This window comes from Monopterus albus, unplaced genomic scaffold (assembly GCF_001952655.1).
Source record: "Monopterus albus unplaced genomic scaffold, M_albus_1.0 scaffold31.1, whole genome shotgun sequence".
Taxonomy (NCBI): Eukaryota; Metazoa; Chordata; class Actinopteri; order Synbranchiformes; family Synbranchidae; genus Monopterus; species Monopterus albus.
Window position 1 is genome coordinate 3,160,902 of NW_018127911.1, and position 26,386 is coordinate 3,187,287.

Sequence of the window (26,386 nt, forward strand, 5' to 3'; positions counted from 1 at the left end):
CTTATTAGAGCAAACAATGGTATGTTAATTTCATTTTCATAAGCTGAAAGATTACAGAGCAATGTTTTTACTACCCTCTGTGTCCAGTCCAGCACACCGCAGTTCCTCTGGTTTCCCATGTCTGACAGGTACCATAATATATGTGAATTTAACAAAGAGATGGACAATGCCAAACTTTCCCATCAGGCAGAGATGGACAGGTTTTATTGGCTACTACAGTACATAAAATCTTTTGCTACACATGCAACAGAAATGACTGTATGCATATTATACTCCCACAGTGTTAATATAAACCCACAGAGCACAGCTCCTGTTACTGTTTAAAGGCTCTTTGCTAGTGCTGATGGTATCTGTCAGCTGGCCACATGACCAGGTGCCATTATTCACATTAGAGAACACCCTGTCGGGTACAGTGTTGTTGTCTCTGCTCAGACCTGCTGATTCACATGTTACTAACCTACTGCACCTGAAAGTCTGCATTGTGGTGTCATTCACAACTGTAGAACATGCTGATTCAGTTTAGTTAACTCCCCGTCAGATGTGATTAATGACACATAAATTCACACAATGTGCACAAAGCATAAATATGTGAGCCTCTGTATACTGTATGCATTAAGCTACATAATTTTTAGACTAAGTGACACACACAAAATATGGCCGTTTAGCCATAAATCTTTACAAAAAACACACTTACACAAATACAAAGACAAGCATATGCACACACACATAAGCTGGTGACATTGCGTCCCAATACTATGTAATAATTTTGCATGTATATTCATGAATATGAATGAATGTAAGTCATATTTATCAGTGGCCAGTTGTTGCAGGGCCAGATTACTGTTGCTTTTTTTACAAGAATCCTACAGTTGCACCTGCATTGTATTTGAATGCTTTTGAATGTTTGTGTTCTAAATGTGTGAAAAGAATTTTCCGAGGTTGTTTGTGTAGTGTGCCAAATTCTCTCTCTCTCTCGCTCTCTGTGTGTGTGTTTCCAGGTGGAGGAAGAGGGGGCAGTTTGCAGCAGGGGATCAGAGAATGAAATGAAGGAAACAGGAAGGAAATGATGAAGGCTTGCTCCCTGAAACTGCAAAACTGCCACTCTCTTTGTCATTCTGTATGGAAACTTGAACACACACGCACACATGTGCACACAGCCTGTTGTTGTTGTGACTGCAATGAAAACACAGGATCTGAGACACAGGATGGTAAACACTGAACTTACAGAATAGATTATCAAGAAAGAGGACAGAGACAGGGAGGGAGGAATGAAAACAGTCAGAGTAACTGAAAGAGATAAAGAAAGTCAGTGAGAAAGCCAAAGGGAAAAAGTAGACCTGCTGATACAGGTGATACACTGATAACTTCAGCAATTTCCACTTTCATACAGCACTTATTTTGTTAGAGTCAGCATCACATTTATTAAAAGCTGTCACATTCTTAAGAGATTAAACTCTTGAAAGAGACAGATCATGCACAAATAACAATTATTGCACACTGGTCAGCTGAGCGGTGACCAAACAAAGGATTTCTGAGCATTAACTTGAGACAGAGGCAGCTTAGGAAGCCAGTTTTTTCACGCTGATAACCCAGAGATCAGCAAGCTGAACTGGTGACACAAACATCACTTCTGCCACCGCAACACAACAAGCCTGGATCAAACAGGGCCGGGAGATGTTTCCGAGCAGCACTGGCAGATTAAATGTAAATCACAGTAAAGCTACACTGATTTAATAATATGTCACTCTGACCTCAACATTCAAATGCTCAGGGGCAAACGTGATTCATCTGCAATGGCCTGCACAAACACAAGAAAGGAATGTCAAAGGAAGGTCAAAGGTCACTGCAAGAATGTCGCTGCCATGTTTGTTATCACATATTTTCACACACATGCACATAACACGCCATGTGTATGGGGACACACGCACACACAGACACACACTTTACATGTTTTGAAGGAATCTGTGTATTTTTGGAACAATCTTATCTTTCAACTGAGTATTGTGGTTTTGATTTAGTGTGTTCTGTGTTTTCTGAACAAGTTTTCTTCCTTTCTGTCACGACAGAAAACAGTAGTTTCCCCCCCGCTGAGCTTAAAAGCATTTCATATTCATTACAAGTCAAGACATCATAAATGACCCACAGATGTAACCTGACAAACTCTCCTACTGATAGCTGCTGATGTTGTGATGTTTTTGTAAAGATAAATCTGCTGTCAGCTATTAGTTGATATAACACAAAGTCCACCCTTTTCATCAAAACTTGCTTGTCTAAGCATACAGTGTAAGGTAGCTCTTTCACAGGAAAAATCCCCTGGTGAACAGGAAGTGATATGTTTTTAGTTTAGGCAGTAGCAGCAGGGAGAATATGAAGAAATATCCCATAGTTACTGTAGCATGGCATGCAGTAACAACAACTAAATAACAACAAAATGTAAGCTTTAGTAAAGAAACGTACCAGATTGCAACAGAAAAAAAAGTGTGCACTTCATTATTAGTAACTATAAACACAAAATTAGAGCTCACAGTCATGTACTGCCACTTTAAGGTTCACCTGTCACTACGCCAGGGGACACAGTGAGCACAGCAACAGCCAAGGACACTGTGTATTTCCTAGATGGTGAATGGCTCAGGAGACCTGATGACATGATAATTCCATGGAGACATTGTTGAGTGTGGGGTTGAGATTACAGTGTGGCAGTAGAGTTCCAGCGAGGTTGCTCTGTTGTTTCCTAGAGTCCATAGCCTGAGTCTTAAGAGGCTTTAAGAGGCTTGAATTTTGCCATCTGGCTAAATCCTGAACAGCCAGCCACACATGGCTGGGGACATGTGGGCCCCACTGATGTGATGTGATGCTTGCACGAAGCTGTTGGGGACTCTAAACCTGGCTTTTCTTACCTGGAAGAAGGTTGGGAAACTGTGAAATGACCGAAAATTTGTAAAAAACTCTTTTTATTTTTTATCTAAAACATGTTTCATCTGAAAATACAAACTAATCATGCTTGGGGTTCTTTAATAATATAATGTTTTAACTGCCTTTATTAAAAGCTTAAATAAGCTTGTATGTGTTTTATATGTTATATGTGGTCTCCATGTTTTTTGTCTTTTCCTAATGCTATTCTCTGTGCAGCACTTTAGTCAACTGATGTTGATTTGAAATGAGCTTATAAATATATTTTGGCTTGACTTCACAATGCTCCCTCCTTGCACATTACAATCAGTATTAAATGTATTTAATGATGTTTTAACCTATTACTTGGCCCCACAATCAAACATTTTTATGCAGGAGACACCGCGCCTTATTCAAACTCTGTAATAAGTGTTGTATGGTAATGGTAAAAGCTATTACTCCATTAATAAGATTTTAGACCTTACAGAAAGCTGTGATCTTTGCCATGTGGGTGCCAATCAACAGGTGTGATTGACAGTTTGTTTGCTTGCTGCTCTCCGCCTCCTGCACTCACACTGGGTTGGACTGTGGCACTGGTTAAGGAGTTACACTCTCAAATAATGCAGTCACATTATGTTTCACTAAGTATAACACTACTTGATACTTGGCCTGTTAGCATAGCTTAGCTAACTGAGCTAACATTAGTTTTAAGCGGGTATATACAATAAATTTGCATCCTGCATATGGTCCACCAGCTAACCTGCTAATGAGATAGGCTAGTTTACTCTGTCTCATCACAGGTGGTACTTTAACAAATATAGTGTTGTGTCTTATTATTTAGCAATAGTTGAAATCGCTTGGCAGTGTAATAAGATTTTGTAGTTGGGTAGGGAAATGCGGCCAGTGGTTTCAATCAGTTAGTGTTTGGTCTGAAGTAGCAGGACAAAGGCAACAACTCAAACTCCATATTGGGAAGTTCCTCTTCCAAGCAGACAAGATGGTGCGGACCATGAGCCACAGCTTTCAGCTTCAAATCAGCTCCAAAGGCAAACCAACATCTACTTGATATCCTGTCTATGGTAAATGATCAATGACTTGACTCAGCCTTAATGCATGTAGTTAGACTAAGCTGCTATGGGTGGCTCCACTGGCTTTATAGGCAGTTTATTCTGAATGCCATGGCTCAATCAGCAGTCAAGCTTTTAATAAAGTATTCAGAGCAGAAAGAAGAAAAACCTAAATGTGTGTTCACACAGAACAGGAAGTCATTCTGCCTAATGTGTGCTGCATTCATTTCATGGTCAGACTGCTGTATAGTCAGTTGTGTCACTTGGAATAGCCAGTGTCTCAGCTCGACAGTTTCCAGTTTAACTCCCCAGAAACTCCCATTCTTTCTGCAATTTCCCAGTAATCTTTCTCCTTTTGCCTCTCATCTTTGTTCAGTTATGACGTGCACTAAATTCATAAAGCCCTAGACTGAACAAAATGTTTCACTCAGGCTGAAACATTTTCACCTCACGTGGATGCCTCTTCACCTCCGTTCACGCTATTTTGGGGCAAATTTATGTCAATTTGTGGTCCCTTTTGTGCCTTTTCATTGAATGCAGTCATGCTACATCTTAAATTTGCTTTTCATTCTGTCTGAACATAGCTTGTGCCAGTTTTGTGTAGCACAAGATGTTTTTGTGTTATGAACAAAATAAGTATAACATAATATTTTAGAGTATAAGAGGTATTATCTTGTTATAAGATTTCACCAAACCAAAGCACTAATGCGTCTAAATGGCTGGAAAAACTACATTTTCTACAAGATCTAGGGTGACCGCACCCAGTCATCCCAGGTCAGACTGTCTACTGATTACCTTCAAGCTGGGCAATCAATAGGTTGCTTATCCATGGATGTCAACTGTTGATGCTGCTCAGTCAAAGCAGAGTCCCTGATCTCTTTTTACTGCAGCAGTCTGTCAATACCAGGCAGCAGCAGGCCTGTACACAATGCCCTGATCTAAATACAGTGGTCAGGAGTGACCTGTCAGCAACAAGGTCTGTCTGTTGCAGGTCATGCAGCCAATGGAAAATGCAAATTTCATTTGTCTAATCAATGCGTCTGAGCTTTAGAAGTCTCAGTACTGTGTTCAAAGCATTTAAAAATAATTTAAAAATAATTTTTACACATGCTGATTTCACCATAGTTCCTTCATATTTGGACAGCTTTTATATGTAGGTCACAGTATCTGGTAAATTAAAGATCTACTTTCACTATAATCTCACTGCTTAGTGAACAGTAAAAACAAAGATAAGCAAGGGGACATGGGTGTACTTCCAAGATCCACATAGATAAAGCAGGCTCATACTGTAGGTATGTTATTAGAAACACTAAAAAGCCTCACAACTGCTGTTTTGGATTGTGCATTCTGGCTAGACAGGCAATACTGTCCACAGGTCACCCCATGATTTGCTCTGTCTCCTTTGTTATTATTCCATTTTCTCCCAGTGAACAGAAAGACCAAAATAACCCTGGTGAAATCTATGGCTCTCTAGGGTCAAAGCTTTTGTGTTGGAGCAAGTGGAGAACAAGGACAGTGGTGACTGGAACATTACAAGGTCTAGAGTTTCACGACCTCATGGGGCTCAGTCTGCTGACACCGACAGGGCTCATTATATGAGCAGTCTGTACACAGATGAACCAAGAAGTGTTGTGTAAGCCACTCAGCATGTAATTCACTGGGGAAATTGTAGGGTGGACTCTTGTGTGAATCTAAATGATGCCTGAATGCACAGTAATTAAATATTTTGTAAATACATGCAGCTATGTGGTGAACTGTGGAAAGAGGGGTTATGATCCCAGCTCAAGTAAACTAATGCTAAATCCCACAAAACCTTTTTTGCCCATGTATCTTCTCTCTTTTCCCATAGCTTCTTCCCTGATTTTAGCCACAATAGCTTGGTGTTCTTGGTGGCTGGTCCACTATTTTGGTCCAGACTGGAATACCTCGAGCTACTGGATGGATTGTCAGATACTCAAGATCCCCAGATGATAACTTAATGATGTTGGCACATTTTTTTTGCTACCTTATCCAACTTTAGTGACCAGTGCATAAAAATCGCTGACATCTATCTGAATATTTTACAGATGCAGTCACCTTCAGTGGATTCACATTCTCAAAAGTTAATGAAAAAATGTCAGTCTTTGTCTGTTGAGGTGTCTGTTCTCCATTTCAGGCTGAGGGGATGCAGTACATGAAATGTTTGATAAAGCAGGAGAGCCTGAAAATGACTTGTACATACATCAAGTGCACTTGCATGTGTAGAAACACACACATTCAACTTCAGGAAGACAGCTGTCAGATTGTAGCTAATGAGCGTTAGATTTCTTTCTCACTTTCTGCCTCTCACTGTCTGTCTATCAGCTTCTGTCTTTTTCACACTCACCCACTGTCCTGGTAATGCCATGCTGTAGGTGAACTCTGGCACAGATCCTGTCTGTCTGTCTTGTAGAAATGAGCTTCCTAACCTAACAGTGATTTCTGTAATTGAAGAGTGTGTTAATTACATACCTTCACACTATAGCAGTCACATGCTGACCTGCCCAAAATCTATATATCCGAGGGCATGCTGGGACATGCTGATTGCTGTTACTATACTTAGAGGCTGGTTTATGTATTTCCAGCCAAGAGAAGGTCACCATCCCTCAGTGCTTTGATTCAACCCCTCTGACATCTCTCACAGCTGGTGTAATCAGATCCAGGCACACTAACCAACAGCTCTTGCACTTTCGAAGCTCTCCTCATGCATTATAGACAAACAGATTTTGTAGCATGGTTCAATGTGAAGCTGTGCAGCCGCTTGGCACTGATAAAGGCCCATGGCAGTGCACCACTAGCTGATAATTGCTGTTACAGTGATTGGACACAAAAGAGGCTTATGAGAATGTAGGTCAGGGAGAAATATCCAACCATAAATGTCTCGAGCAGCAGGAAAACAGGAACAGCAGACAAATTGCCTGTTGCTCTGCCTTTATGTTTATGTGCTGTCCACTAATTACTGTGAGCTGGGCATGCTAACGATGTCATGCTATTTCTCAGTATGAGCGTGATTTCTGTGATGCAGCAGCTGGTGTAGGCATCACGCCACACAAGGAAGACAAGCTTACCAATTTCTGCGGTCTGTTGCAATTTCAACTCACATACATGATTAACATTTGACAATCCACAAATCCTTCTACAACAGTCTGGATTTAGATTGCGTGGGTATGCTTGTGTCTCCTGGAAGCACATCAATTCATAATGAGTCGCTCTGAAGCTTTTTTATAGAACTCACCAACTGCTGGCTGAAATGCATTAGCCTTCTCTTCTATGGTGGGAGTATTTTTGTTTTTAGTGAATACCTCAGCTCAGGATCATGTCAGCTGGTGAAACCCAGTCTATTCAGATAACAATCCCCATATCCACCTCCTCTGGGCAGCAGCAAGACAAATTTCTCCCTTCTCAATCTCATTCAGCCATGTTAGTCAGCAGCATGAGTTCTGGGGGTGTTAGTGAAAGTATGCCTGACTCTGGAGGACCATCTCTGCAGTCTGGGCACTGGACTCAGGAGTGTGGCCCTGGCAGACAGATGCACAACACTAATGGCTTATGCACATCAAAATCTGTGTAGGCCTGTTCAAGTCTGTCTTCTGCACTTCCATCACTGTCTGGTTTGGCTCAGCAACCAAACAGGATAGGAACAGACTCCAGCAAACAGTCAGGACTGCAGAAAAGATCATATGTGCCAACCTGCCCTCCATGGAGGACCTGTACACCTCACGGATCAAAAGGAGGATGGAGAAGATTTCTGCAGACTCCTCACACCCTGGACACAAAGTGTTTGAAGTCCTTCCCTCTGGACAGCGTTACAGGTCACTGTACGCCAAAACAGCCAGACACAAAGACAGTTTCTTCTCCTAGGACATCGCTCTGATGAATACTTAACCCATGACTGTATAATAAAACAACAACCCTCAGTGCAATACCTGTAAATATACTTCTGTATCTACTGTATCTATCTGGAAAACTGCATCTAAACTGTGTATATATGTTTCTATATTTATAAGTACTTTATTTTTATTTTCTTAATGCACATTCCTTTTTCTGGTTTGCACAGTCTTTTCTTCTTTTCTTGTTCTCTCAGTCTTACCTTGTTTACTTGTTGTCCTACAGAAGAACATTGTACATACACATTGAGAGCCACTGTACCAGAGTCAAATTCTTCATGTGTTCAACACACCTGGCCAATAAAGCTGATTCTAATGCTGATTCTGATTCTGATAAGCCTATCATATAAAGAACTAATCTAATCTTTCATCAGTGGCGCTTTCATTTATTATGTGATACTCTAGTGAAGTTGGGCCGACCTACTGCTCAATGCAGTTTATCTGATTTCAGCAAGTAGGCAAACATGAATGAAATGTACTCCCTATGGGTCAATATACAGTACACTATATAGTACATACAGTAGTGTACTATATTCATTATCAGCACATGTTTTGACTCATTATATTTCTGTAATCTGATCAAAGGAGGGCTGATGTATTAACAAATGAAAAGCAGTCAGTATGTTGCTGAAGAACCTATGGTGCTTCTGTTGCTGTGTCATTACAGCACCCATGTGATGTTGTAAGAGCTTGTGTTTGTGGTGACGTCTTGTGGCCTGCTTCCCTGAGGCCAGTCAGAATGAATGGGCCTTTAGTATCTTGACTAAATAACTTTCACAGCCTGTTCTCTGAAGGAAGTTCGGTGAAAAAGGTTACAAACCCAGCCAAGACTGTTAAATAAAACATGTTTACAACAGTGGGGACACTAGTACAAACTGGTAATGCAACTAAGAAAGTGTTTTTATCTATTTCCAATTTTATGACGTTTATCCAGCAGTGAATATCTGACCTGGGTTTGAGACTCTTGTCTTCTCTTGAGACTTTTGTGTTATTTTTTAATTGATATTTCACTGAGGTTCAAAAAACAAACCACATTTTGAATTTTTTAAAAATAAGATTTTTATACTTAGAACATCTTTACATCATACATAAACATGCTTTTCTTTTGCACAGCAAAGATATGGCATTTATGTTTCAGACAACATAACAACAAACATTTTATGTACATGTAGTCAACATAATACTCAAAATGAATCCAATAACAGTGCAAACTAAAATAAATGAACAGACTGTTAGGTAAATTAAGGATGCCCTTTAGACCCACTGAACCCACTTGGGACAAAAACAAAACGTGCTTTAAAGACGGAATGGTTTTGGATTGTGGCGAGCACCTTTCAAATGAAAAATGCCATTTTCGGAGACAAAAAAGTTAGGTAAACAAGCTTGGGGCTACAACAAATCCTCTTAAATAAAAGAGATGGAATTAGTGCCGCTGGCCCTAATGATTTTGTCTGTTCAACCAGGCATCACTCAATCTGGCATGCAGTTATTTTTCGACATGTTTCTGTCTTTGCACAGTCCTAAAATATCACTCAGTAGCCTAGCTGTCTGTCCCTGTGCGGTAATTGTCCCAGAACCTTGGAGAATTATTTCAATTAGCTGTAGAGGCACAGGTTAAACTCTCCAACACAGGACTGATGGCAGAGGAAATATTTCTTGTGGAGACATTGTGGCTCAACAAAACAATACGTCAGAGGCGCACAGAAATGCCTCAAATTATTCAGGCAATTTCCTGCACCTTAACCTCCTCAAACCCATTAGTGAGTGGAGGAGGCTCCTGGCTGCCCTCTATGGAGGACTCGCTCCCCGTGCTCTCTCCGGAGAGAAGTCTGGTGACTCTGAGGTCAGATTTCAGTGTCTGCACATCGTTTCCTATGCTCATTTCTCCCAAGTCATTAATAATCTGAGTCAGCTCCTGTTTACCGTTGGCAACACAATCATCGGCCGTGTCCAGAATGTCCTCACATTCAAAGTGCATGGATTTCTCTTCCTCCTCCTCACCGATTAAGTCTTCTGTGATGGAGCCCAGCTTCGGCGCGCTCCGGCTGCGCTCCACCGGGGGTTTATAGTAACACTGTCCGTTTAGCAGCTTCCTGAGAGGGACTAGCGGAATAGTTTGTTCCCCTATGAGCTGCTGCTGCTGGTGCCTGGCATCGTCCCTCCGTTTTAGTCTTTTGAACTCTGCCAGGGCTGTAGCCGATGTCTGATAAAGCAGCAGCGCCATGGCCTTTGCTTTCTCCGGCTTGGACACCAGCACTGCGTGGCAGCGGAGCATCACGGCCTTGTGCTTCATCTCATGCCTGTAAATCCAAGCGAAAACCTTGGGTAGCCTCGGGTCCGCGACGCAGTAGGTTATCCGGTGCAGCAAGTACAAGTGTCCCGGCCTCCTGGCCTTGTCGTCCACATGCACCATCCGGATACCCTGCGAGCTGATGGTGAGCCTCATCTTGGTGCTGTTCTTGCCCATCTCGCTTTTGCCCCAGATCTTGCTCACCGCCACATCCGTGCAGCCCTCCCCTTTGGACTGGATGGTAGTTGCATTTCCCAGGTAGAGCACCGTGTATGTGGGGTCCTCGCTAGTGATCTTCACCTTTTTCCTCTTGGACTTGAACATGCTGCCCACCCTGTTGAGTGCGCTCTCTGGGCAGGACTTAGCGAAGGAGGTGAGCGCAGAGTAGTTAAGACTCACAGCATAGCCCTTCTGCTTGGATTGCTTGTCTTCCTCAATTAGGTCGAACTTATTTTTCTTCCAAGGCAGCATTTTATTGGTGGTTCCAGTCAACAGCAACGCTGAGAGAGAAAGAGAAGCACTTTTTATTACTACTAAATCCTAGATGTGTTTAGTGTCTGTCAAGTCATTTATGAGCTACTCTATAAGAACTGAACGGAAAGACACAATACTTTATCTGTCCAGCTTTAAAAGCGCTCTTATCCATGGTGATGTCTACCCTCCTACCTCATTATAATGCAGAGTACACTGTGCTCTGTTGGGACGCGTTTCACGAGTTATATTCAGGGAGAAACCATTTCATCGTGACTGTAGGGGGGACTGAACCAAATGAGATCAGACAAGTACTTTGTTCATTGATGGAAAGATTTTGCTGTGCATCATAACTGTATAGGCTACAGAGCTAAAACTAAGACTATTAATTTAAAAATGATAAAATTACCACAAGCACTGACTATTCAACTCTATTTGTAACACTTACACAATTACATTTAATAACAATCTAAATAACATTAGTTACAAAAGGTAATGTTATTCCATTTTATTTTGCTGTATAAAAATGACAATACCCCTCTAAATTTTTATAGGAATGGGCTATTCGAGTGATGTCATAAGAAATAGGCTAAACATTTAGTATTCAAATTAAACATCAACTGAATATAAAGGAATCAAATTCCTATAACTTATATTTTAGAACAATGGACTGACTGTGATTTTATTCCAAAGTAGACCTATAATATGGACGGTTACCACATTTCCACTCCCAACAAAATAGTAAAAAGCGTTTGCATGTTCTCTTTCAATTGTTCAAGTTGGTTTAAAAAGTAATTTTGTCTTTTTATATATTTAGCCAAATAAGGGTTTAACTTTAAATTGGGCGTGTTCCCAAATAAAATCAAGGATAAAAATGTAGTGATATGAATTCACCACATGGTCTTACATGAAAAACAGAACACGAACTAAAGTAGCCTATATATATATATACGCCAAATATAAACAGTGGGCTATATATTAAGACAGTCCTTATTTATTTTAGGCATGCGATTCACCAATAGGGCTGTTTTATGCTGCCACCTTCTGGTTTAGAACAGAAATGCGCTTGTAAATCTTTTTGCGTTTGTGCGACCTCGGAATAAAATTAATTTGTTAATATTGTATTTTCTGATTCATAATCTAACTCGGTGTTATATTTTTTGAGGAACGTATTTTATTTACTTGACTGTAAAACCGACCTCTGTTAGCTTTAGGAACTCATGTTGTTACTGTCCCAATATCCGCAGGGCACATTTATTTGTCGGACAAAAAGTGGATTGTACCATAGTTACGTTGCAATACATGCTTGTAGCAAATCAGATATTAGGCTGACTTTTAAGGGATTCAGTCTTCACACATATTATTATGAAGCAGTAACTATTTAGATGAAACGTTTAAAAAATTCTATTTACGTATTAATTAAGGTACATCGTCCGAATATACGTTGCCCGATTAGTTTGACCCACTTCCGGTTCTTACAACGACAACACCGTAGTTGGTACACATGGGTCACAGCCCTTAGTTACTGTCTGGTAACGGTATTGTGCTCTTCATGTGTTTTGTGTGAAGTGACAATATGGGTAAGAAAAAGGCAGGCGGAGGAAGCGGCCTGGGCAGAGCTATGATAAAGGAGAGACTCCAGGCAAGCCGAGGAAACAAGAGGGTCGACTCATGGGTATGTCATGACATCAGTTAGCTTTTATCAAACATATCATAAATTATAGTTATCCCACTGTTCGTAATATATTATTAAGTCCCAAACAGCCGTGGCCCTGAACTGAACTGCTACTCAGCTTCGTTACTACATGTAGTGTAGAAAGTATGATTTTATTTCCGCTTAGCTTATTAGGAAAGTGAAGTGCATAAAACAATGCTTGATCCTAATAAACAGACTCTTGGGATAAATTCGTCATAAAGATCATTAATAATCATTCCGCATAATTTTTACGATACAGTCTCAAAACGTTTTCAGAACTGGTTAAGTGGGGCTAGCTGCTGTTAATCACGGTATGTTTAAATGCATGATGACCATGGGAATAAAAAATACCAAAAGAGAGCATAACATGAGCTGTTTATTCAAGAGTTACGCATGCATAAATAACAGCTACTGTGTTTACAGAGAGGTGTTTTCTGTAGTACTCAGTGTAAATCAGGCTAATGTGTGGCTTATTATTGGTGTAGGCCATATTTGACTTTAATGTCATATTTCCAGCTCCACACCAGTGAACTGAATGATGGCTATGACTGGGGACGGCTGAACCTGCAGTCAGTGACGGAACAGAGCTCCCTGGATGACTTTCTGGCCACTGCTGAACTGGCAGGGACAGAGTTTGTTGCAGGTACAGTAAGTGATGCTTCACCTAACTCATGTTTAGTTCTTGGGTTGTATTTTGTGGCCAAGAATGGTTAATAGTTTCCCCTTAGGAAGCATACCAAGGTGTACTTTCTATTAGGGCAGCCACTTTGGTTGATCCACAATTTACTTGGCTGTTTTTGACCTTTTTTTTCTTTCTTTTCTTAGAGAAACTCAACATCAGATTTGTACCTGCAGAAGCTAGAGCAGGTTTATTAACAGCTGAGGAGAAGAACAGGCTGAAGAAACTGCATGAAGACAGCAAGCATTTCCTCAGAATCCCTCGTCGGTAAGTAGAATAGACCAAGTGAATGTCATTAAATTCAAGTATATTTTACGATTTTTAAGATTTGCGATATCACCGTCCTTATATTAAGGCCCGACTGGGATGAAGGCACCAGTCCAGAAGTGCTTCAGCAGGCAGAGAAAGACAGCTTTTTGAAGTGGAGACGAGAACTTGCACAGTGTGTAGCATTCTGTATTTAGTCACATTTGCTTTTATGAAGCAGTAATGTTATCTAGTGGTTAGTACTTTTATGTTTACTAAGTCAAAGTTTTTATTTGTGACCTATTGCTTTTGCATAATCTGTGTTGGATTATCAGGTGTCGATAATTTAACCACTGTTATTTCCAAAGGCTGGAAGAAGAACAGAAACTAATTCTCACCCCATTTGAGAGGAATCTTGATTTCTGGCGGCAGCTGTGGAGGGTCATCGAGAGGAGGTAGAAAGAGGAACTTTGTACAGATGTGGTTTAAACTTTTTCTTAGTGAGGAATATGATCTGTTTAGGCAATGCTTAAGGCAAAACTGTTTTCATGTTTTCCGGTAGCGATGTCGTAGTTCAAATCGTCGATGCCAGAAATCCTTTGCTGTTCAGATGCCCAGACCTGGTACGGACTTTATTTTTAATAGTGGCAGAGTGGTTTCAGTGGGGTATGGCTTGTGTGTTCACTGATAAAGAGGGCGATTACACCTTTCTATATACATCAGTGACAGTTTGTCCTGCATTAAGATACATATATTCAAAGTGCTGGTTGTCTGTTACCTTTAAGCTATTTGTATTTTTGTTGAGGTTTTAAATTTTGTGTGTGTGCTGTTATTTTTCACCTTAACATTTCTGTCAGTATAAATTAAATGACCTATAAAAAAACTTCATAATTCATAAACCTTGGATGTCAACCAGTAGAAATACAGTAATAAAATTAACTTAACATTTCACTTGTATTCAGTTGATTGATTATAACTTCTTCTTGTGCTTTCAGGAGTCGTATGTAAAGGAGGTGTCCGAGGATAAGATCAACATGCTGCTGGTGAACAAAGCAGATCTGCTGACCAGGGAGCAGAGACGGGAGTGGGCCAGATACTTTGAGAAAGAAGGGCTGAAGGCAGTATTCTGGTCTGCTCTGGCTGAGAGCAACAGGCTGGATGCAGAGGACAAGGTGATGTCCCCTGTAAATTATACTGTGCGTGTTCGTTTTGGAGAAGTCCTTATGAATAGCCATTTTGCATTTCAGTCTTGCTTCTGCTGCAAACCCAGAGTTTAAAATGGCAGTCTTCTCTTCCTACAGGGTGTGGAAGTGGAGGATCCAGAATGTAGAGAGAGTGACCCAGAGGAGTACGAACAACCAGACAATGAAGGCTTCAATCAGAAAGGGGCAGATGGAGAGGGCGTGAAGGTTGAAGAGGGAGAAGAGAGTGATTTAGAGGAAGAGCAGCAGGAAAAGATAAGTGTGGATGAGGAGGACTGGTACACCTGCTCAGAAGGTGAGGAAGAAGAAGCGGAAAGGACTGTCAGCTCATTCAGTGAATCCTTCCACAACTCCAGTCGACTGCAGCATAAGGATGAGCTGCTGGATGTCTTTAAGGCTGTTCACAATGGGCCCAGGTGTAAAGAAGGACAGCTGACAGTGGGACTGGTGGGTAGAAGTTACTGTTCTGATTTATTTACTGTAGTCATGATGTTGTAATCTAGTGCAAGCGTTGCGCAGGGATGTTGCTATGTTTGTTTTTACTATAGCCATGACGACAGTGTGCCTTGAATTGAACATCAACTCTAAATAACAGTTTTACATTGCTACTTATGTGGGCTAACATACATGGGCTGAGTGAAAAGGTCAATATCATATAAATGATCCCTTTTATCATGTGTGTATATCTAACAGGTTGGGCTAAGGCACAAGAAAGTGTCTGTTTCTGCCACTCCTGGACACACTAAGCACTTTCAGGTACAGCACTACTCTCTAAACCTTTCTATATGAATTGATCATGCATTCCAAAAAAACCCTCAAGTCTGATTGATTTTATTTTCATATGGATCACAGACTCTGTATGTGGAGCCAGGCCTGTGCCTGTGTGACTGCCCAGGTCTGGTCATGCCCTCGTTTGTTTTTACCAAAGCTGAGATGATCTGCTCTGGGATTCTGCCCATTGACCAGATGAGAGATCACGTACCTGCAGTTTCTTTTATATCCTTTATATGACAATGAAGCCTCTTTGACTGGATTATGACGGTGCTGTGATAATTTACATTCATTGTTAACATTGTCAAGTAGGTTGTAACTTTGCAGCAGTAGCTTTTTTTAAAATTCCAATGTACTGTAATAGAGAGAATTAACTCGGGATCAGCTAACTTAGTTAACAGAAGGGGAATGCATATACTGTTCATTCCAGGTGTTAATTGTTCATCTTTAACTGTGTTGCTTGCCTTTAAGGACTTTACTGTGCTTTTAACCCATTTATGTTGTTTGCATTCACAATACACAGTACAATAAATCCTTTAGGTAGGTTTGCATTTTTTCTCCTACCACAGACGGAGCAGGGACAATAATCTTTCTCTTTTCCGGCAACACATGCAGTTATTCACACTTAGGGGTTTACACACTGATACACTAAATGTATGATATTAATTTATAATATAAGAACATGTTGCGTCTAATATATTACTTCAAGGCTAAAATGGTTAGACCCTTAATGGATTAGATACGTATGTCAGACAATACCACGGCATGTATTAGAAGGTACCTACGGCATCAACATCATCCGACCACGAGAAGATGAAGACCCTGAAAGGCTCCCCACCGCAGAGGAGCTACTAATGGCTTATGGATGTAAGATTATTACATGGCAGATGTTTAGAGTGTTTCTATAATGGTTTAGTAACTATAGGCCAAATGTTTAACTTCTAATGCTACAACTCTCCCTCATCTTTGATAATAAATAAAATACTTTTTTTCAAGCTTTGTGTTAACTATGTTTGGGTTTGAAAAGCACTGTGCAAACTCTGTTTTTAGGTAAGAGCTGCATACAATTCATTATCCTGTGTTTTGATTTTTTCAGACATGAGAGGCTTTATGACATCGCATGGCCAGCCTGATCAGTCCAGGTCAGCCCGGTACATCCTGAAGGATTATGTCAGTGTAAGTTCCAGAACAGGGTCAGATTTAAAAAGTTTCATTTGCAGATACATTTTTGTTGTGAGTTTTACCACCCTAAAAAAAGGATTGTAAGGCTGAATAAGACATAAGAGAGCATTTATTGAGCACCAAAATGTTTAGACAGTTTCTTTAAAGATGATATGTAACACCTCACCTGCCGTTTTTCTGCAACACCTGTGAATCATATGGGAACCTTTTGGCCATATTACTGCATATGAGCAAAGCTGTTTTGTAAATTGTAGGTTAAAACCATTTACAGAGCATAAGAAGTTTTGATTTTATTTTTTTAATTTGCCAAACTAGGGCTGTGCCATCCATATATATGTGCATCCTGAGTAGGATATTGTCTTCCTAACCCTCTTCCTAATAATGTTGACTCCACACAGGGCAAGCTTCTGTACTGCCAGCCTCCTCCACATATTAATGCTGAAGACTTCCAGCCTCAACACAGCAAGTTCCAGAAAAGAGAATTTGATAACTCTGACTTCTCCACAATAACAAACAACAACACACAGAAAATCAAGAGAATTGAAAATGTGGTTGACAAGAACTTCTTCCATCAGGTACAAATCCATGCATTAGAAGAATCATGAATAGTAGTTAGAAGTTGTCAGAAAACCAGAATGATGTGTAAGTATGTATGTAGCAGAGAGGCTATTTACAGTATTAATTAAATGTTTGAGTATTGATGGGATGTCTGTCTTTAGGAGAATATACGGGCGCTTTCAAAAGGCGTTCAGTCTGTCATGGGCTACAAACCAGGCAGTGGACCCGTCGGCCCAGGCAAAGCTGAATCAGAACCAGTGGTGGGAAAACCCTGGAAAAAACACGGCAATAGAAACAAGAAGGAGAAAGTACGCCGGCTTAACAAACATCTGGACGCCTGACAATGATGTGAAATCTCAGCACTAAGTTACAGGTCACTTCAGTTGGAATGGAAAAGCCCTAACAGACAGTGAATGTGATGCATTATGTGGAGGGGTAGATTCAAGTTTCTTAATTCTGTGAGCATGGCAAGTTTAGACCATCCTGATATAAACAATTGAGGTGAATGATTTGTTATTTACTGCTGTGGTTTGAAGAGCATAATTGTGCAATACATTCCATGAACTGGTTCTCACCAGCGGTACAGCAGAGCTCAGCACAGTGTTGAGAAACAGACTCAACAGCCAAAGGGTGATAATTTATTAGTAATTGGAACAGAAAATTTCACTTTATATTCTGAAGCTGTTTTCCCATCACAAAGACTTCATTACCCAGATAAATTGCTCATTTTGGATAGTTTTTAACCACATACTGTTAGGATAAATGTAACTAAAATGGATTATAGAATAAATGCATATTTTTCATTGTAGTGTTTATTCTTCACCTCATTTCTGTGATATCATTGGGAAATGCTTACGGTGCAACGGTGGAAAGAAAAGTAATCTCCATTTGTATATCATGCCCCCTAATGAAACTGAGAGGTTTATTATCGGATATAAACATTTCCCTGATTACACAGCTGACGGTGCTTCTAGTCAAGAGAGGACTCATGAAACCTGAAACTACAGCATCATAATTCATAAGAATATAAAGTATTTAAAATGTCACAAATGAATGGAGATGTATAGTACAAAGCCCACTCAGAAGTGTCTTATCAAGTCAGGATAGCCTCACAAGTAACCACTAACATACAGCCTGGGAAATTAGTAAATAGTAGTACCATAAATACTCTACTTATTTAAAGATATTTAAGGTACTTGTTTACTCTGCAACTTCATACTGTATCCAGTATATTTAAGGAGGGAATATTACACTACAACAGTATTATGTTACATATGCATTAATAATGATTTCTTATAATGTAATGCATGATATTTTATATCAGTCACGAGAGGCAAGGACTTTTATTTTGATACTTGAAGCACATTTAGCTGATAATGCAGCGCTCACCTGGCAGGTGAGCATTATTGTAGCATAATCTGGATGCAAAAGACTGTTCACAAAGCTCCGCTTTCACATACTGTAAGTCGATATTCAAACACATTATAAACCCTTTGATGCATTATCTTCAGATTAACCTGCATAATAGCCAATTTCCCCACAACATATTTAGGAAGGTGTGCCACAGGTGAGCCCCTCCCCAAACTAATGCAATCCTTTGTACGTGGTGCATTTGACGCCAAAGTTGCGTGGCTAAGTAGTTGCATGGATGAATTTATTCCCCGAAGCATGGAACGTAAACATATTTAAATTATTATGGAGGCACGTACACTGATCGCGGATGGTCAAGGAAGCTCCAACACTTTCTTATCTAATCTCCTTGATTTTTGCATCGATTCTTTCAACTCCTGTTTCTCTCGTGAGGCGGACAAACTTTGCGTTCCCATCGGTCTCAGTTCTCTTTCTGCGCTGCTTTTGCTGTTGTCATGCTTTGTGTGAGTAGCTTTGCCGTTTCATCATTTACGTCAGTGATTTATTGCGAAACTTCTGGCATTAAACCTTTGTTAACTGTTAAAGCCTCGTGCATCAGAGGTGCAAATGTCGTGCAGAAAACCCAGGAGGCGTCCTCTTCGTCTACTGCTTCGTCGGAAACCTCTGCGGCACAGTTGGAGCCATTCTGTCCAGACAGCTGAGTATTCAGGTGACGCACTTTTAATCACTGTGCTTTTCATCTTTTGCAGGAACAAGAAACTTATTTCTGCTCCTTCCTCCGTAGATTTTAATGGGTGCTTTTGCTGCTGCTTTGGATGCAGTTCATTTTATTTCTTGCTGCTTCCTACTGTTGCTGTGCTGGAATTCAATGACAGGTATTTAGTCTTTGGATCCATATCACAAAAATGCAAATCTTACAATTCCCAGACCTTCTGTTAATATTCAAAGAAAGTACAGAAAGGCGGCACAGGTGCAAAAACGTATGGAGGCTTATCAGGAAACCTCTACAGATACCTAAACAAATGAACAGGGCAACTGCAGCTGTTTCCAACTGGTGTGTGTATGTTCTCCCTCAGAAAGGAGGCTGCAGATGATGAGGAAGCGGAGAAGACAGCAACTCCTTGCAGTGTGCGTACTGATGGTGGTTGCGGGAGGTTTTCTGAAACCCAGGGTCAGCCACCACCAAGCAGATTTGCCTCCCAATGGGAGGAGACTGCTGTATGTCATCCTCCGAGTAAGTACACATCACCACTACGGCCATCTGGAGCCTTTGGAGTTAGTGTGGTTGTACAGACAAATTGATTTATGTTTGAGATTGACATACAGTATATATGTCTCTCACCGTAGTCTTTTTAAATTCAGTAGCCCCACTAGCTGTCATAACTAATATTATACCACCCTGAAACTGTTGTTTTCACAGGACAACACTGAAATCCTGGGCTATGCACTTGGCATGATCTCTTTTGTCATTGCCTGTACCTCCAGATTTCCTTCACTCTGCAGAGCCGTAAGTGACAAACTACCTGAGTGTCTTGGTGTCAGAGCCACTCAGCTTTTGGTTCTTATTACTTTCACAGAATTGTTCCAAATGCTATATCATATTTAAGGGAATGACATTTCTGGTTTCCCTTTAGTACAGAGGACAGATGTTGACCTGGGCCTACATGTTATCTGGACTGCTGTGCTCACTGGCTGGTGTGCTCTACACTGCTGCCATACTCCTCTATGACACTCGGTTTCAGTTTCTTCTGAGAGCCATGCCCTGGCTGTTGTCAGCAATATGCTGTGTCACCCTGGACCTACTGGTATCCTTCTGCACAGTGTGTCTTGCTCACTTTCTTAGACTCAGGGTTGTAACGCCCAAGCACCAGGATATCACCCCTGCCACTGCACCAGCAGTTTATGTGTTGATCTTTAACTCAGCACTGTCAGATTCTTTCTATCCACTGGTGCAAGAGGGGAACCAGACAGCACCCTATGAGGGTTTCTCCGGACACAGAGAGCCTTTTAGATGGCTCAGGCATCCTCACTGAGGAGAAAGCTGTCATGAAGAATCACAGCAAACAGCACATGCATTCATCAGCACAAGCAAAGGTACGTTTTCATACTTCATGGTGTGTTTCTTCTACTATGCACCAATATTTTTCTACATTCTATTGCATGGATAAGATTACTATTGACATCAGTGTTAATTATGAGAGCTCAGTGAGACTTCTTGAATAAATAAAGTACTTGCTTGCTGTACATTTAACACTGACAATGGGATTTTACTCAGTTTATTTGGATATGTCAGCTTAATTGTGATCAGTGTAAAATAAAATATGCAGGCATTCTTGTGCAAGGTTTGACTGATACATTTATAGCTACGAACATTTGCTAATGTTGTGGCTTGAGTGTGAACATTGAACTGTACCTTTTCTTCAAAGATGAATAATCTCCAGAACAAGACTGAAATGGGCCGTTACATGGATGTCAGTATTCACCCTGCAAGAAGAGTAAGCATAGAAAGTTTCAGAGTGTCTCTCACAATGGCAGTGGGACAGCTTAATTTGATGTTGTCTTTCACAGCAAGCGGTTGCTCTTGCTGTGTAACATATTATGTGTAAACTATTGTGTTCTGTTCACAGAAATACCTAAAGGAGGTGACGATGTCCAAGGAGGAGATGGTCAACCAGCTTGCTCCCAGCACACTGCGAGTGGTCAGAGTTGACAGTTTCTGCTCTTCGGATACATCCTATGACTCTTCACTAGTCAGTTCGGATCTGGAGGTGGGTGGGACAAATTATCAGTGCTTGTAGTAGTGCTCTTTTTCCCCCACACGTGGGCAATACATCAAAATGCAAAGCACTATTAAAGTTTCTCAGCTTCAATAACTGGCTATTTTGACACATCACAGTAGGAAAAGCACAGATGTAACTAATACAGTGAATGATGGCTGAATTCCATTTAGCCACTTCAGTTTCACATTCCTGGCGTTGTGCATTTTGGCTCATTATCGCACTGTCATGGACACTTCAACAGAACAGAGCCATTGTTAATGTTATGTGATGTATGTAGTGTAATGTTAGGTGAGAACATTGATGTCAGATGCAGTGGTCATAAAGCAAAAATAATATAATGAAGCAATGAAGTGTACTTCTCAAAGTGTACCACTAGGTGGTGACAGCATGTTGGCATAATGGGTGATGCCCAACTCTGTGAAAGGTTTTTACCTGCTGTTAACTTCGTCTTATCACTTTGTGTGAAGTGCTGTGACGACTGTTCATTTTATTTCCCTTTCTACAAATCTCTGAACTCTGCTGGAGGGATGAACACCATTTGATGTTTTGAAGACAGTGGTGGAGAGCACTACCTTTAACACATCTGTCCAAAATCTCCCATAATGTTAGGTGTTTCCAAACGGTTGAAATGTATTTATTCAGGTTTTTCCTCTAATTTTGTTTCAGTGCCATTGAAAAATCTTATCTGAATCTCTGCCTCTACTTTAATAGTTGAAACAGCAGTGTTTGTTATAACCAATACAATATGGGAAAGCTCAGAAGTAACAGCGACAGCATTTATGCTGCTGCAAACCAGATGTTGTGCTTTTCACAGGGAAGTCAGAAATCCATTAGTTCCCTAATGGAACACAACAGTCAGATTGTTTTGGTGTCAAACTCAGAGACGCACGTGTGTCCGCATGTGGTTTGTGTCAAGCGTAAGCAGCAGGGTGTGTATTTTAACTTGGTTATGCAGTGTACAGTTGTGCCCAGAATTAAATACTGGATACATAGCTAAACATTTTTGAGAACAGTTCCTGTTTGATATACTCATATTTTTATACGCATTTTTCTCATTTTATTCTTTTTTCCCAGTTAATTTATTTTGGGTGTCATGATTTAGTAATTATTGCTGTTGCTACTGGATACTGGACCTGAATTTCCCTCGGGATCAATAAAGTGTCTATCTACCTATCCATACATACATACATACATACATACATACAATTTCCACTCTTCTGAAAGGCATAGTTTGAGTTTGCAAAAGGAGTAAAAGGCCTTTCCTTGTCGGATCCTGACACACTCTGTCACAACAGAAACTCCCTCAGTGTGCTGTTGTAGAAAGCCAAGCTGCGGAGGGCGTCATTTAATCAGAACCAAAAGCACATAGTGTGGGCACAAACAATTGGAGCTTGATGCTGTTCACCAAAACAGGAAAAAGCAAAGGGCGTGAATGTCCATAACAAGGTTAGTGCAAGAATGCTTTAAGAAAGTGTTCAAAATGCACTGTGTATACATGCTGTATATGTTAAACCATATAACTGTATTTGACTGTGAAAAACCCTCCGCCTCAACTTAGTCAAATCTGAGCACTCTCTGGCACTCTTCCTACTTGATATTTAGAATTAACCAGTGCTGTTCATTTGGTTATTTACTAGGAAGATGGTTTCCTCTAATGTTGGCTCATTGTGTGATGTTTAATCCTTCATTACACCGTCAGTATAAACTCACTTTTTATCTACTTTTCTTCTACATTAAACCCAGCTGTACCCAACAGTTAAATGCTGAAGACATCACAATGCTAGTGAGCAATTTTAGAAGTATTTTCATAGAACATTAATCCCCCCCCAGCTTTTCATCATAACACCATAATTGCTGATCATAACAAAACCATGATGGAGTGTGCTGCCTGTTTAAATCGAGCAGTCAGAGCTGCTCCCTATAGTCACCCTCTAGAATTGCCAGTTGTGCTTTGTGTTTCTTGTACATTTCTGCTGAGTGCCAGTTCTTTGCTGGAGGTGAGCCTGAGGTGAGGGGGGGTGGCTGAGGGGATACAGTGAGGGGTGGAATACTTTGAGATTTTCCTTGTGGCCCAATTGTTCTGCTGTAAAAGACATTTGATTGAGGACCAAAACTGGGCTGGGCCTGTCTGCCTAGGAAGTAGTGTGAAATTGTTGCCTTGTCTATAGGGGGCCAATGTTACCCTCTGCTATTTTGGGAGATGTTTGTGGTCTCTTGTGTGATGCCTTCTGTCCTGGAATTTAACTGTGTGAACACTGCTTTTACACTGTAAGCATTTAGTTGATCCTCTTTTACAACACGAGTCATTAAAACTGTCAGGAAAATAAACTTCCAAGGTCTCAAACAACAAACTGTGTTGAAAAGGAAAAGTATCAGGGCCCCAGAAAAAGTAGCAGCAAATATTCCTGTGTTCTGAAAATAAATAAATAGGATAGAGATGTGCTACGTAATGGATATTTGCAGCCTGCATGCAGATCAGTTAAAGTGCAGCTTCTCTGTGCTCCTGCAAAGCCACTGAAGAAGATAACTGCTAGCGTAGTCGGTGTAAAAATGATCAACAATGCACTCAAAAATACTTTTAGACCTCAGGGATACACAATGTATTTTGGTGAGTAATAATGAATGTAAACAAACTTTGTATACAGACACTCCACAAGGCGCATATTAATATCTTCTTTTATAGCTGTTACTTTAACATTAGCTACAGAGTTGACTGTGTATGGAAACAAGGTAGAATATGATTGAATCCTTCTGCCATAATTCTCCATGATAATATCTTGACCTGTCTGTTTTCCAGTGGGATTTCGAAGAGGCAAATGTCCAGTGGAGAGAACAAACAGTAAAACAGCAGAAGAGGAATGAGTTCCCCCTCAAAGAGTGGCTAACAAACCCCAAACCCTTTAACACCTGTGCCATACCTGGATTCCAACAGAAGACACAGTCTGATACAGTAGAGAGTGTGTGTGTTGTTGCTGTAAATTTTGAGAAATGACACAAATGTCAGTCGGTTACTAATATGTTACTGCATCCACTACACACCTTAATTTGAGAGGTAATAAAAGCTGCAAACATTGACCTGTTTGTCTTGTGTTATCACATTTTCTACTGATTATCTTTATGTGTGTAATAAAGTTTAACTCTGAGTGATGATGGTAAACTGAAAATTGCAAGGCTTGGTAGTTAATAGTGGATGTTTTATGATAGAGATGCATTGTGGAGCTTTGTTCCTAACGTGACTGTGTCTCAGTTCTGAGTAGCAGCTACAGCTAGTGTGAAATCTCTGCCCTGATGGCATTCATCAAGCAGTCCGAGAACGGAGATTTGTTAGGATGGTTTACGGAAAAGACCTCCCCTAATAAAACAATATTGCTCCCCCGCTGCCTTGCAAGGTTATTGGGTCACATCCTGTATTTTGCTTGTCGACCTGGGTTATCAGGGTTGGACGGGGAAAAGGGCCGGCAGAGGAGATAAGCACCAGACTAGACGGCCAGAGCTTGTCCATCCTCTCCATCACCCCTCGGACCTCTGTCCATCTGCCTGTTCCGAGGCTTTAGACGATGATGCTGGAGCAATTGACCAGGGCATTTCTAACCGGCAGGACTTCCTAAGGCCCGATAATGGAACAATACACAGATTAGAGCAAAGCTATGAAGCACATTTTACTCCACCCTGTTACATTTCCTCAAGTGACATGTCTGTCTGGGACAAATGACTGGGAAACAACAAAGTGTAACAAAGCAGCTGCTGATATCAGCAATAGAAATTAATGTAGCTAAACACCTTGTTTGCCCTGTAAACATGACCCAATAGGCTGGGTGGTGCAATAATTAAAAAATATTGTTTATTGAATTTCACCCACATCCTGTTGAGATGATATATAGTTCCATCAATTTATATTAATCACTAATGATTCAGTTAGATTTTGAGCAAGCTGGAATTTGGAAAAAAAATACAGACTATAAAAAGTTACCAACACATGAAGAACTACATCTCATAAACTTGCTTTCAACATCAGTTTGTTTTCTGTGCTTTTGCAAACACTCGATTGATTCATTTAATACAAACTGATATTTGAAAATATACCTATTATCACTGTAATGTTTTCAATCCCATTGTCCAGTCTAGCAGATGATTTTCCATAACTATTCTGGCTTTAATACCTTTAAGATGTGATTAATGAACCCACAATGAAAAGCCTAATGTAGTGCTTCCTGCTGCTGATAAGCCACTAATGCTGCTGATGGACAGCTATGACTTCTCTGTGTGTAACTAAATAAGTAGACCTGAAATCTGACATGATGAACAAGATCAATCATTACACATACGTATATTGTCAGGTTAACTTGAGCTCATGTTGCAAAATATGTCTCCTCTGCTTTACTGGTGGTATTATTTTTGTAATAGATTTATTCGGTTGTTGTTGACCTGAGAATGTTACCCCGAGAACCTTGTTGTAATTTGAAATTTCTGTTTTTCCTCTGCATTTCCAGATTCAATAAACTAAAGAAAAAATGTGTTTGTCTCCCATTCAGGCAGTCTGATGTTATGATAAATGCTAAGCTAGCACTACTTCATCTATCTCTTCTGAGACTGGGCGAAAGGAAAACAAACCGTGCCCCCCACATAGAAAGGTGGAATTCTGACATTTTGAAGGGCATGGATTAGCACATCTGAAGCAACAGTGGGGAACAGACCATTTTGTTTTTCTTGGCCCATACATCAATGATTGCACCACTGCAGAGGACATGGAAGACACTGGATAATTTGAGTCCATACAAGATTTTTGTTCACCTTCAAAGCTGGCTGCTAGGGGTTTAGGAGTAACACAAAATCATGAACAGCTGTTAATGAATAAGACAAAAATAAATTAGAAACGAAATGCTTATTACTGAATACCTATTAATAATTGAATTAAGGATGAAAAAATATATATAATAAATAGCTTAAATAATCTTGGCTATCTTAACCTGTTTGTGGGCCCTGGGAAACCACAAGGGTCCTGTACCAGTGCATCTCAAAGAACTGGAATATTGTGGAAAAGATTTTGTAAAGAAAGAGAAAAAAGTGAAACTCTAATATATTCTATTTTTTGTTTGAATTTCAATTATTACAGTTTAGGCCCATGAAAATCAAAAGTCCAGCATCTCAAATTATTAGAATATTTCCTAAGATCAATCAAAAATGGATTTACAATACAGATATATCCAACTTCTGAAAGGTATATTAATTATGCACTCAATACTTGGTCAGGGCTTGTTTAGTTTAGTGTAGTGAAATAT

General features: G+C 40.3%; 3 protein-coding genes across 4 annotated transcripts; 2 read left to right on the top strand and 1 right to left on the bottom strand.

Annotated features, from left to right (window-relative positions):
- Positions 1 to 8,910: 8,910 nt before the first annotated feature.
- On the bottom strand, positions 8,911 to 10,834 carry fam43a (family with sequence similarity 43 member A). Of its 2 annotated transcripts, none has more exons than XM_020596766.1 (2): positions 10,818 to 10,834; positions 8,911 to 10,651 (listed from the first exon to the last, which is right to left on the bottom strand). In XM_020596766.1, the coding sequence occupies exon 2, from the start codon at positions 10,620 to 10,622 to the stop codon at positions 9,582 to 9,584; it is 1,041 nt and encodes a 346-aa protein (XP_020452422.1). In that variant the 5' UTR covers positions 10,623 to 10,651; positions 10,818 to 10,834; the 3' UTR covers positions 8,911 to 9,581. The 2 variants fall into 2 exon arrangements, with proteins under 2 accessions (XP_020452422.1, XP_020452421.1); XM_020596765.1 differs by having other exon boundaries at positions 10,763 to 10,831.
- A 1,066-nt stretch (positions 10,835 to 11,900) lies between these two features.
- On the top strand, positions 11,901 to 17,764 carry lsg1 (large 60S subunit nuclear export GTPase 1). The gene is made up of 14 exons (XM_020596846.1): positions 11,901 to 12,297; positions 12,835 to 12,961; positions 13,144 to 13,264; positions 13,353 to 13,439; positions 13,612 to 13,698; positions 13,806 to 13,866; positions 14,239 to 14,415; positions 14,545 to 14,925; positions 15,139 to 15,201; positions 15,298 to 15,441; positions 15,960 to 16,083; positions 16,313 to 16,392; positions 16,797 to 16,973; positions 17,118 to 17,764. The coding sequence occupies exons 1-14, from the start codon at positions 12,199 to 12,201 to the stop codon at positions 17,295 to 17,297; spliced, it is 1,908 nt and encodes a 635-aa protein (XP_020452502.1). The 5' UTR covers positions 11,901 to 12,198; the 3' UTR covers positions 17,298 to 17,764.
- Positions 17,765 to 18,517: 753 nt separating this feature from the next.
- tmem44 (transmembrane protein 44) lies at positions 18,518 to 24,182 on the top strand. The gene is made up of 10 exons (XM_020596845.1): positions 18,518 to 18,830; positions 18,913 to 19,036; positions 19,112 to 19,202; positions 19,404 to 19,561; positions 19,748 to 19,834; positions 19,962 to 20,132; positions 20,260 to 20,421; positions 20,754 to 20,822; positions 20,955 to 21,095; positions 23,905 to 24,182. The coding sequence occupies exons 1-10, from the start codon at positions 18,652 to 18,654 to the stop codon at positions 24,097 to 24,099; spliced, it is 1,377 nt and encodes a 458-aa protein (XP_020452501.1). The 5' UTR covers positions 18,518 to 18,651; the 3' UTR covers positions 24,100 to 24,182.
- Positions 24,183 to 26,386: the final 2,204 nt, after the last annotated feature.

Excerpts from the sequence above, each read along its gene's own strand:
- fam43a (XM_020596766.1), bottom strand. The coding sequence starts at position 10,622 with ATGCTGCCTTGGAAGAAAAATAAGTTCGACCTAATTGAGGAAGACAAG.
- lsg1 (XM_020596846.1), top strand. The coding sequence starts at position 12,199 with ATGGGTAAGAAAAAGGCAGGCGGAGGAAGCGGCCTGGGCAGAGCTATG. Across the intron at positions 13,867-14,238 it reads TGTTCAGATGCCCAGACCTG|GAGTCGTATGTAAAGGAGGT; the intron begins GTACGGACTTTA and ends TTGTGCTTTCAG. Across the intron at positions 16,084-16,312 it reads GCTACTAATGGCTTATGGAT|ACATGAGAGGCTTTATGACA; the intron begins GTAAGATTATTA and ends TGATTTTTTCAG.
- tmem44 (XM_020596845.1), top strand. The coding sequence starts at position 18,652 with ATGGAGGCACGTACACTGATCGCGGATGGTCAAGGAAGCTCCAACACT. Across the intron at positions 19,037-19,111 it reads CCAGACAGCTGAGTATTCAG|ATTTTAATGGGTGCTTTTGC; the intron begins GTGACGCACTTT and ends CTTCCTCCGTAG. Across the intron at positions 19,203-19,403 it reads GTGCTGGAATTCAATGACAG|AAAGGAGGCTGCAGATGATG; the intron begins GTATTTAGTCTT and ends GTTCTCCCTCAG.